The sequence below is a fragment of the Rhipicephalus sanguineus genome, chromosome 1, assembly GCF_013339695.2.
Source record: "Rhipicephalus sanguineus isolate Rsan-2018 chromosome 1, BIME_Rsan_1.4, whole genome shotgun sequence".
NCBI classification, from domain to species: domain Eukaryota; kingdom Metazoa; phylum Arthropoda; class Arachnida; order Ixodida; family Ixodidae; genus Rhipicephalus; species Rhipicephalus sanguineus.
In genome coordinates, this window is record NC_051176.1 from 236,206,062 (window position 1) to 236,217,585 (window position 11,524).

Consider the following 11,524-nt stretch of genomic DNA (forward strand, 5'->3'; position numbering starts at 1 on the left):
CACTTCCCCATTTCCTAGCATGTGGAAAACTGCTCGTGTTTTGCAAGTATTTAAGTCGGGCTCTAAAACAGATGTTTCTAATTATCGCCCGATTTCTCTGCTATATGCCACATCAATGATATTTGAGCTGGCTCTTCACAACATTTTGTCTTTTGGTGTGAACATCTCAATGATTCCTAATCAACATGGTTTTCTCGCTGGCCCCTCAACTACCACAAATCTTGCTAGTTTCATGACGCAGATCTCCACACCTATTTCTCAGAGAGGACAGGTTGACGTAATCTACTGTGACCTGAGCAAGGCTTCAGTCGAACTGCACTAAGTGGAATGACAAACAAATGAAAGAAAATGCCTCTGGTATGAAGACACCACCCAACTTTGTCGACCGCCCTTGGCGTGACGCCGCGTTTCATCGTAACCAACGAAACGCAGCACGCGCTCAGGGATGTATCTGGCCTTTTCGTACTGTTAGCTCGTTCAAAAGGGGGTGTCGCCAGAGCTCAGAAAGATGCCGAGTTTCTCGAAACTCGGGCCATCCTGCGTAGCACCCCAGGTTCAGTTTTGCTGCGTGCCTCTGTTCACGCGAGAAAACACACTGTGCATCAGCATTAGAAACTTCAGCATAAATGGCGGGTAGCTTGAGTAGCCTGCTGCCACGCGTTTGCCAACATGCACGCGACTTCATCACTCTGTCTTTGACATGCAGGAAAAAAATACGAGGGAGCGTGATGTAAAAATGTTGAAGCCCAGCCAAAAATGTATATACATAAAACAGGAGCAGGCTGGTAATTCTACAATGAGCATCGGAGGCTTCGAAAAAGGCTTGGCTAATGGACGTTAGGCGCGTGCGCTCGTAAGTTTTCTTTCTTTTTGCATTTTTTTTCCTCAGTGGTCTTTGCAGGCGCTGGGGCGCCTCGATGCGCACTAGTTTGGCGAGGTGAAGAAGGGGGGTGGGGGGGCGGGGGCGAGGAGAAGACAGTGCGTATCGGCTGACACGACAGAAAAACATCGAAACGATGTCTTTTATCTGCACAATGTAAAAAAAAAATAGCTACTAAATGCGCCAAAACTGACGTTCAAAGTAACCAGAAAGTAGCCACGGAGCCAACATGAAATTTCGATCGCCAGATGGGGTCGTCAAGTAGCCGATTTGGCTCAATGTGGCCCCCAACGGCCGCCCTGCTCTCTGGTCATGTTGCAGCCTCAGGGGCAGCTGGTGTGCTTCAGCGAGTAGAGGAACAGATTGCCCTTCAGGAGGTGAGCCAAGCATAATTCGGAGGTTAACACCATGATGCCATTGCAATTGAGACATTAAACTAGGCGGCAAATTCAAGGCTGAGAAGCGATACATCGTGCCGAAGAGTACAGATGATTGATATACCCGTAATGATGTCGTCTGGTCAGAGCGAGCGCCCCCAGGAGTTAAGGCGGCCTCATACTTGAGCAGCGACTGTGATTTGCGCCGCACATAGGTAACGGCGAGGAGATAACAGAGGCGATCATCGATAATCACTCCCAGCTAGCGGTGTCGTTGTATCCATTGTATTGGTGTCTCTCCAAAGTTCAGCCGGTTCATGCTTCGACGAGCGCATTGACTAGGATGATAAGCAATTTGTCTAATTTAGCAGGGGAAAGCTGCAGACCAACTGTAAGATTTCACGATGACATGGACCGCAGTTTGAAGGACTGCTGATCCACAGTGCGATGTCATCAGCATAGGTTCCTATGACTATTATAATGTCACAGTTACAAGCTGGAGTAATTGTATAGCGATATTGTGTAATTATGCAAAGGGTGCTTCGCGCGTCTTTGGCCATACTGTGGTTTGGGTATGTCCAAAGAGATGCACCATGGGAAGTTAAAGCTGAGTTGTACTCTTGCGGTATGTCAGTCTCTGCCTTGCCTACTTGACGGCAATACTGGCCATATTTTTGTTACCTATAACGATTGTCTCCTGTGATCCACGCGGCGCGAACTAATCGCAGTGCCTTCGTAACCTTGTAGGTCTTCAAGCGAGATTGTAACCAATCGCATTCGATTTCCCTCATGGTTAGGTCTAGCTTTTCTACTCGAAATTCTGGGAGCACACTTACCCAAGACCACGGGATGCTGTGCAGCGATGAGAATCGGGAAGAAATGAATGACGCCAATCGGCACATTATGTAGACAGCCAGCAACAGAGGTCGACAGGGAGAGACAAATATTGGCTGTACTTTCCGCGTACATTTAAGCACCCATGAATTAATCGGAAAAGTCTGCACGCGTCCTATACAGTTCGTTACAGGACGGCTGTTACTGTATGTGAAATGGCACAATTTGCTTTGCCTGTCACAAAGTTTATTAGCTTTCTCCAGGGCACATTACTGTTTACCTAGCGCGATCACTGCGGCCAAGAGTGCAAAGCAAGCCACCGACAGGCAATAGGAGGAAATTGTCTTGCTCGGGCTTATTAGAGCAGAGAGCTTAGGCAGGGATAACGGGGGCGGAGGGGAGGCATGAGTCTGTGCTCAATAACGACATGTGGACCACGCACAAGAGCTTCACGGGTGGCAGTGTGCCTCGGGCAGTATGCGTGCGAGCCCTGGAAAAGAACACACACATGTGAGAGAATCTGTTTGTCAGCTTTGACGTCGTTCGCTTAGAACTCTGATACGTAGTGTAACTTTGATAAACTTCAGTGTCCGTCCTCATATAGCGTTAGCGTTCCCAGTGCTGCCCTGCTGCTGTTTGCACTGTCCAGTAACCTTATGTGAGCACTTAATCCCCAGCATAGTAGTATACTATTTTTCTGAGTACAGAGAGGGGATCCCTAATCTTTTGCGAGAGTCTTTGTAATAATGAATAGACGCGGTACATCGTTAATGCCATCTCTGATTGGTTGGGAATAAGAAATAGCATATGCTCCAGAAGTTAGAAGGACGTGTACAGTGTCATTACAAAAAAAAACAAGACGAAAAAAAAAGCAACAAGCCGTAGGGAGATGAGAAAAACTGAACAGCCGACTGACGTATCACGAACTGTGCAAGCGACTTTTCAGCAAATTATTCTTTTTTTCTTCTTTCTGCTCCCGTTTACGGAGATGTAACCAATTAACAGTTTAAAAAAAGAACTCTAATATATTTCCTGCTATCCTTATTTCATTGCAATCGATTCAGATATACCTTAACTCTAATAGTCATATTTATGGCCTATCTGTCAATGAGAGTGCTTTTAGGAGCACATTAAATAAAAATTACAAGTTACCCTTCTTTTGCGATGCGCTTTGTTACGCGCCCCTATTCTTACCGATTGTCAAGGAATAGACGGAAAGAGCACGTGGTCTGCCGCTTAAGTGCGTCAGAGCAGCCTTGCTTTCATAGACTCTGCAAACATGCGTCATGCCTAACCCAGCCATGTGGCGTCGATATGATGGGGCGCTTCGCTTGTTTTCTCTCAATTCTGGCTAGCTGCAAGCCTCATCACCAGAGGCCGGATTTTCAGGCATTAAAAAAGCGCGTTTTAGGCGCCAGAAACAGGCAGGCAAAACAACATTTTAGGCCCCCAATATTGTAAACATAAGCACAATAATTTTGTGCTTATGAGCGCGACGTATATTTACGACAGGAAAACAAGGAATGTTGTTGTTTAAGGTGGCACACAAGCACCAACGGTTGAATATAGCCGTGCAATTGTCCTTTGTCACGCACGCTTTGCAGAACACTGTCTCTCCGCTTATTCTGTAGCATGGTGAGTCAAGTGTCCACTGTCGAATCAACACACACGTCTGTGCCTTTCTTTTCGGCATGACTGTGAAGGGTAGAGCAGGAGCAGATATCGAGAGTAGGAGGAGGGGACTCTTCCTATTCGCCAGGTCGAATCGCGTAGAACCAGTTTCTCCCCTGGCGATGAACACCTTAACCCTTTCCCTACCGAGTTTGTTGGCCAAAAACGACACAAAAATGAGGATTTTTTTCTTCGCCAGTTTGATTCTACGTGTCTTGAAACACCTAAAAACTATTTAAAGGCGCTTTATTCGCAAAATACAAGCAAAATATTTTTTTTTACTTACTGCACTGCACCACGAAAAGTGCCCTAACCTCTCCAGTCTTCGGTGCATAATATGTCTTCGAAATAAAAAAAAATGGCAATAATGCGCAGGGACAAGGGAGCCCTCATTCCCGTCGAGAGGTCAATTTAGCCACTTTGCTCCGGACATCGACCCACACTGCCCTGAGTGCAATGCAGAGTATTGCTCGCTAGCACACATGCTCTGGCAATGTTCTGCGTTACGAAATGCGCCTTTTAATAAACAAGAGGGCTGGGAGGAAGCCCTCAAAAGCGGCGATCCCCAGGAACAACTAAGGGCTGTCCAAAGGGCCCGCGAACGGGCGGAGGACCATGGTCTTCCGGTCCCAACGTGGGCGCGGCCCGCAACTACGAGTTTGTAGTTCCTTTGGACCTTAATAAAGTTTGCTGACTGACTGACTGACTGACTGACTGACTGACTGACTGACTGACTGACTGACTGACTGACTGACTGACTGACTGACTGACTGACTGACTGACTGACTGACTGACTGACTGACTGACTGACTGACTGACTGACTGACTGACGACTGACTGACTGACTGACTGACTGACTGACTGACTGTACTGACTGACTGACTGACTGACTGACTGACTGACTGACTGACTGACTGACTGACTGACTGACTGACTGACTGACTGACTGACTGACTGACTGACTGACTGACTGACTGACTGACTGACTGACTGACTGACTGACTGACTGACTGACTGACTGACTGACTGACTGACTGACTGACTGACTGACTGACTGACTGACTGACTGACTGACTGACTGACTGACTGACTGACTGACTGACTGACTGACTGACTGACTGTGACTGACTGACTGACTGACTGACTGACTGACTGACTGACTGACTGACTGACTGACTGACTGACTGACTGACTGACTGACTGACTGACTGACTGACTGACTGACGACTGACTGACTGACTGACTGACTGACTGACTGACTGACTGACTGACTGACTGACTGAACTGACTGACTGCTGACTGACTGACTGACTGACTGACTGACTGACTGACTGACTGACTGACTGACTGACTGACTGACTGACTGACTGACTGACTGACTGACTGACTGACTGACTGACTGACTGACTGACTGACTGACTGACTGACTGACTGACTGACTGACTGACTGACTGACTGACTGACTGACTGACTGACTGACTGACTGACTGACTGACTGACTGACTGACTGACTGACTGACTGACTGACTGACTGACTGACTGACTGACTGCTGACTGACTGACTGACTGACTGACTGACTGACTGACTGACTGACTGACTGACTGATGACTGACTGCTGACTGACCGACCGACCGACCGACCGACCGACCGACCGACCGACCGACCGACCGACCGACCGACCGACCGACCGACCGACCGACCGACCGACCGACCGACCGACCGACCGACCGACCGACCGACCGACCGACCGACCGACCGACCGACCGACCGACCGACCGACCGACCGACCGACCGACCGACCGACCGACCGACCGACCGACCGACCGACCGACCGACCGACCGACCGACCGACCGACCGACCGACCGACCGACCGACCGACCGACCGACCGACCGACCGACCGACCGACCGACCGACCGACCGACCGACCGACCGACCGACCGACCGACCGACCGACCGACCGACCGACCGACCGACTGACCGACTGACCGACCGACCCGACCGACCGACCGACCGACCGACCGACCGACCGACCGACCGACCGACCGACCGACCGACCGACCGACCGACCGACTGACTGACTGACTGACTGACTGACTGACTGACAAGGGAGCCCGTGAAAGAAAGCTTTGGGTGCGTCGGTTGGGGTTTATTTACACCTATCGGCGTCTACTGCCGACGATACGATGGGACGCGGTATTCGCCCGAATGCGATTATTTAGAAAAAAATATGCTGCTCTGTGCAATCGCTGCTTCACTCGCAGGAAACTGAAACTATTCATTCCACAAAACCTCGGCGAACAAGCGTTTTCGTCTTTAAAAAAAAAAAAGCTGCTGCCGGCACGCGCGGCCCAGAGGAGGACGCCATTTTCCAATTCCGGTTACCAGAATCCAGTCCTTTTTCGACCAAACGGCATGCGTTGAGCGCGTTTTTAAAATTATTTAAATGCACCCTCTGTTCAAGCCAAAGAGAACTCGGCAAAATGTATCAGGGTAGCTTAATTTCGCTCCCCGGAAACGCTTCTTTCGGTGTGGACAAGCCCAGCTCCTCTTCGGTTGGAGCGGTACAGACTTCGTGGACAAGCTCAGCTTGTCTTCGGTAGAGAAAGGCTTAAAAAGTAAATTACAAACTAAACAAAATTCGCGTGCACATCACCATTTTCCTTTCTTCTTTTTCTCTTCACTCTCCCCTGATTTCGCATTCGCCAACCCCTCGCGCCATGTCAGCGCGGCGGCGTATGCTCGCCGGTGCGTCCCATCTGCTGCTAGCGGTTGTTTCCGGGAGTTGGTTGAACTAGAGGACTAGGTTAAACCCCACAGATTTCCGAACAGTCAGTATTGTGCGGTAACATGAATAACGGGCTCAAAGTGCACCAGGAAGCGAAACTTGAGTTAAATAGTGTTCATATAGGCACCAGTTTTTGAAAATAGGCATTTATAGGCCCATATAGGCATATAGGCACGAACGCCTAAAATAGGCACTTATAGGCACTATAAAAACACTATGAAAGCCCTCCCTAGCCTCTAATTCATGCTCATATATCAAAATGGCGTTAGAGGAGCGTAAGGAAGAAATTAGGCATTTGCCTAAAATCCGGTCTTTACGAGTCATCACAGCAAATATTCACGCAGCGTTAAGAAATCTGCGAAGGCAAGCTATAAGAAACGGCGCTGAGGGCTTCTAATTTGCACGTAGAGTCCAACTAAAAGATGTACTAATGCTGCATTTATGCACAGCACAGGCGGAATTAACCAATCTTGTGCAATGTTTGAGAGAAACACCGATGCAGCGTTCAAGTAGAAAACCGCGCTTTTCTTTAGGAATGCGGTAAATATAATTACGCTAGAGCTAGCGCATCGCAAAAAACCAAGAATGAACACATTAAAATACGCACTAAACATGGCATATTCACATACTTATAAATTTAATCACTGAAAGGTAATGAAGTTCTCACTGCTAATTAGCAGTGATAACACAAAAGAGTCGCAGTTTTGAAAATCGACACAGATAGTAATCTACTGTATCAGCTTGAAGTAAGGTCCGTAGACCTTGGTTAATAGACTTTAAATAGATGGAAACTCGTTCGATATTTATAAGGTTAACGCTCTTGGGGTGGATAGAAGACATTCTTTTGCAGAGAGAGAGCGTGAAAGAAATAAACATTATTTTACGACCAGGAGCGCGTTCTCTTCACCCATAGGTGGGTGTCTTCCTCATTCTAGGTAGCCATGGCTTGCAGCCGACGCCCGAGCCCTGTCCATCAGCCGGAGCTGGTCCTCGGGGTTTGGTGACGTCAGCAACGCCTCCTACTGGTCATCCGGATTTTGTTGTACGCTATGTTCGTCTATGGGCGGGATACTTGGATTGTTTCGGCATCCTCATACTATGTGGCACAGGGTGTTAGCAGTCTCCGGGCAGCATATGCAGTTCCGGCTGAAGTTTCCGGTGTACATTGCGTAGAATTGTGTACCGTGCGGATAGGTGCCGGCCTGGAGCTTTCTCCAAGTCAATGCTTGGCCTCTCGTCAGCCTTTTACAGCGAAAGCTGTTATGAGATCAGAACAGAAGCCGATTTTGGTGGCGTAGTTGTCCGCCGCCGCCGTCAGTGTCCGTAACCGCTATCGCGCGAAATATGAAAAAAAAATATCCAGAATCGGATGGGACATGAACCCGGGCCCTATACGTGGCAGTAGAGTATTCTACCACAGAGTCACGCCGGTGCTTGAAACTCCTTCGCAAAAAGTCCCTATACAGGCGTCATGTCGGGGAAGAAATCGCGTTAACATATGTAATATAGCGTGGTAGAAGAGTAAAATAACAACCAGACGTCATAGAATGCCAAGTGCGTAACGACTGGGTCGCTTAAAGCTTCCATTCCATTATAAAGGGCTCAGCTATAATTCTTCATCGTCATCAGCCACAGCACGAACAAAGTGCACATAATGCCTTACAGATGTGTACCGGGTACCTCGCTTCTCCGCATAATGACGAATAATTACATAGTGAGTGCTTCCCTTCTTCTTAAAAATTATTATTTAGGGCGTAGTAGGTACCTTGCAAGTGTACTTGTAGTAGTTGCGCTAAGAGAGTTTTCAAGAGGCTCTAAAAAAGCTGCTCTTCGAGCTTTCGCAGTGACTGTGCTGCGTGTTCCGCGCAGCCCTGGTGTTTTTTGGGAGCAGGTGGATAGTGGCGTCGTTGCTTCCTGTAATGCGCGAGTATTTCTATGTATTTTCTGGGTATCTCGCTCCTGTGCGTTTCCGGAGTGCGAATATCGTTGCGGCGTCCAGTGTGTATGCTCTCGAGCTGCGGCATGCGCCGCTCGGTTCCCCGCTCGAGGTTCATGCCCCGGTGTCCAGAGGATACTTGCGTCTTCGAAGTCGCACTTGAGGAGAATTAGAAGGGCTGACCTGCTAGTTGATACTTCCAGGAATCTCCGGCACGCGTCTTGTGAATCCGTCACTATGGTTACTGACGAAGAACTTGAACTGATTGCTAACGCAATGCCCAGTTCCTCTGCGGTGATTGTATCATTTGCACATCTCGAAGCGTCAGCGAGCTCTCGACCAGTTTCGTCCACCCCGCTGGCGACATATTTCTTTACCCCTCGATATTTAGCGGCATCCGTGCATCTTACGCTTTCATTATTGCTATAGCTCGCTAGCCAATGCTGTCATAGTTGTGCTCGTGCTTTTCTTCTTCCCTTGTCATGTTCCGGGTGCATGTTCCTAGGTATTTTACACATATCTATTTTATACTTGATTACGTGGTGGATAGTCTAGGGCAGGTGTGCTTACCTTTCGACTGTATAGCCGAGGTTATTTAGAAGTGCTTGTCCCGTTTTCGTAAGCCTCGATCTTCCTAGTCATAGTTTTCATATCATATACACAAGGGATTTGTGGCACGGCTTCCCAAGAGCCCGCTCCTGTGGTAATTACATTAAAAAAAAGCATTTACTTAAGGGCCCTCGGCTTCAAGGGTATGCCTGAGGCATTCGTGCTACCCCCACAGTCTTTATTTAGTATCGCCAGCACTAGTCGTTCATCCTCATCACACACATTTCACGTCACTCTCAAGGTTTCGGTAATTATATATTTTTACGCACCTCCAGTGCGAAGAACTCTGGGCCCGTATCCAGCCGCTAAACATCATCATGGATAACATCATGTATCATGACGCTGGCGCTCTTTGGACACCAATGGCCTTTGCGCCATAAAGCACCATCGATCATCATCATCATAATCATCATCATCATCAATCTTTCTAGTTGGTTCGCCTTCTGGGCTTCAGTTAACTCTTCCCAGGTATTCTGAAGCCCCATTTCGAGGAGTTTTGTGATGGATGTGGTGGGTGAAAGTCCGATGGAATTTTATAGGCTTTGCGAATCAGGATGTTCACTGTGTTACGCTGGCCGTTCTTGCTCTCCACGTATGGAGTCCCGTAGGTTATGGTGCTTGTGATTAACGCTTGAATCACAGTTACGCAGTCCTCTTCTTTCAGTCTGTAGGGAAGCGTGTATAGGGAACCCAAGCTCAAGTTTGCGGAGTGCGTGTGGACCATTATTTATCTTTACCATGACAGGATGAGACTTACCGCGAGGTATACGTCCTACACGGTGTAATCGCGACTTGAGAAATGCATTTCGCTTTGAGTCGGGCGTCGTTGTCGTCGATCGTCTCCACGGTAAACGTGATTGACGAGCCTTTCTTCTTTTAACAAGTTCGCCTTTCGGAAGTGCCTATCGAGCTTGAAGATCTTTTTGAAGCCGCACTGCAGGCGGTACATTGTGAGGCGCCGTAAGTGCACCGCGAGAGCTCTGCACGTGCACGGAAGAGAGCGGCAGTGCGTTGGAGAGAAGGGAAAACGCGCGTTGCCTGCACCCAGCTTGTACTTTTATGCCAGAGATGGCGCTGCCTGTCAAGAGCAGCAGCGCCACTAAGCGTTGCTTGGGGAGCCTATGCGCGGCAAAGAAAGACAGCCCGATGGCATGAGTCCCAACTCTCTACTAGTTAATCTTGTCTCTTCGCTCTCCTCGCCTTTCCCTTCCCTGCGTGGTGAGGGAGTTGAGTAGGAGAGGGGAGAACCGGTTATAGCGAGGAGGACTGCCGCGTCTTCTTTGATTGGTTTGTCGGTTGCCACCATAGCACTCCCCCCTCAGTGAGCTGCCGAACGGAGTTAAAGATCCAGGCGAGTGGGCGCTCTTAATAGCCGTCCGCTGTGCGTCAGCCGAGTGGGCACCTCGTTAGCTTGGGCTGGCATTGAAGTTGGGGGTCCTGCCGACAATTTCCTTGGCGGAGACACCACTGTGTCCTTGCTCTCCATGTGTGCTGGCTTGATGCGGTCCAGCGACACAACGTCCTCGCAGCCGCATCAACTGATGGCGAAATGTCTGTTCCCGTGGCGGAGGACCTGAAACGGCCCATCGTAGGCTGGCTGAAGAGGTCGCCGAACCGCGTCGTGTCGTACGAACATATATGGGCACGATGTGAGCTGCGGGTCAACGTGCACCACACGCGACCCTGGAGGCCGTGGAGGTACCGCGCGCTGCTTGCTCATGACGTTGCTTAAGAAGAGTGCGTAGTCCCTGCAAGCTATGGATCCCTCCTCTGAGCCGTGCGTAAAGAACTCCCCCGGCAGCTTGAGTGTCGTGCCGTGGACCAACAAACGGGTGCTGCAGCCACTGTCATAATTTATTATGCTCAACAGGACGAGCGCGAGGAAGTCCACCCAGTTGTGTTCCTCGGTTGCCGTGAGCGCGGCCTTTAGCTGATGGTGAAAACGCTCCATCCTGCCCTTGCTGATGTGGTAGTACGCCTTCGTAAGTATGCGCGAGTTTCCCATGAGCTGAACGATAGCAGTGAAAAGGGCGGATTCCAACTGTCGGCCACGGTCTCTTGTTATCGCGGAGGGCACCCCGAAGCGGGCTACCCAGTGGTACAGGAAAGCACTCGCAACTGTCTCGGAGGTGATGTCCGTGATAGGAATGGCCTCCGCCCAGCGGATGAATCTGTCCACGCAGGTCAGCAGGTAAGCCTGTCCGTGGCAGGGTGGCATTGGGCCGACGATGTACAGGTGGGCATGATCAAAGCGATAATCCGGCGTTGGGAGTGTTCCATGCTGTTGAGGTGCGGCGTTCTATCTTGGAGTGCTGGCAAGCTACACATACACGTGCCCAGCGTCGGACGACACGATTCACGCATGACCAGACAAATCTTGCCGTCACCAGTCTTAGGGTGGCTCTAATCCCTGGATGAGACTGTCTGTG

General features: G+C 49.6%; 1 protein-coding gene across 1 annotated transcript; it reads right to left on the minus strand.

The window, feature by feature from the left end:
- Window positions 1-10,629: 10,629 nt before the first annotated feature.
- Window positions 10,630-11,313, minus strand: LOC119381993 (uncharacterized). Its single transcript, XM_037649739.1, has one exon. It carries the CDS (start codon window positions 11,311-11,313, stop codon window positions 10,630-10,632), a length of 684 nt encoding a protein of 227 aa, XP_037505667.1.
- Between the last annotated feature and the right edge of the window lie 211 nt (window positions 11,314-11,524).

Coding starts and splice junctions, on each gene's coding strand:
- LOC119381993 (XM_037649739.1), bottom strand. CDS start 11,313: ATGCCACCCTGCCACGGACAGGCTTACCTGCTGACCTGCGTGGACAGA.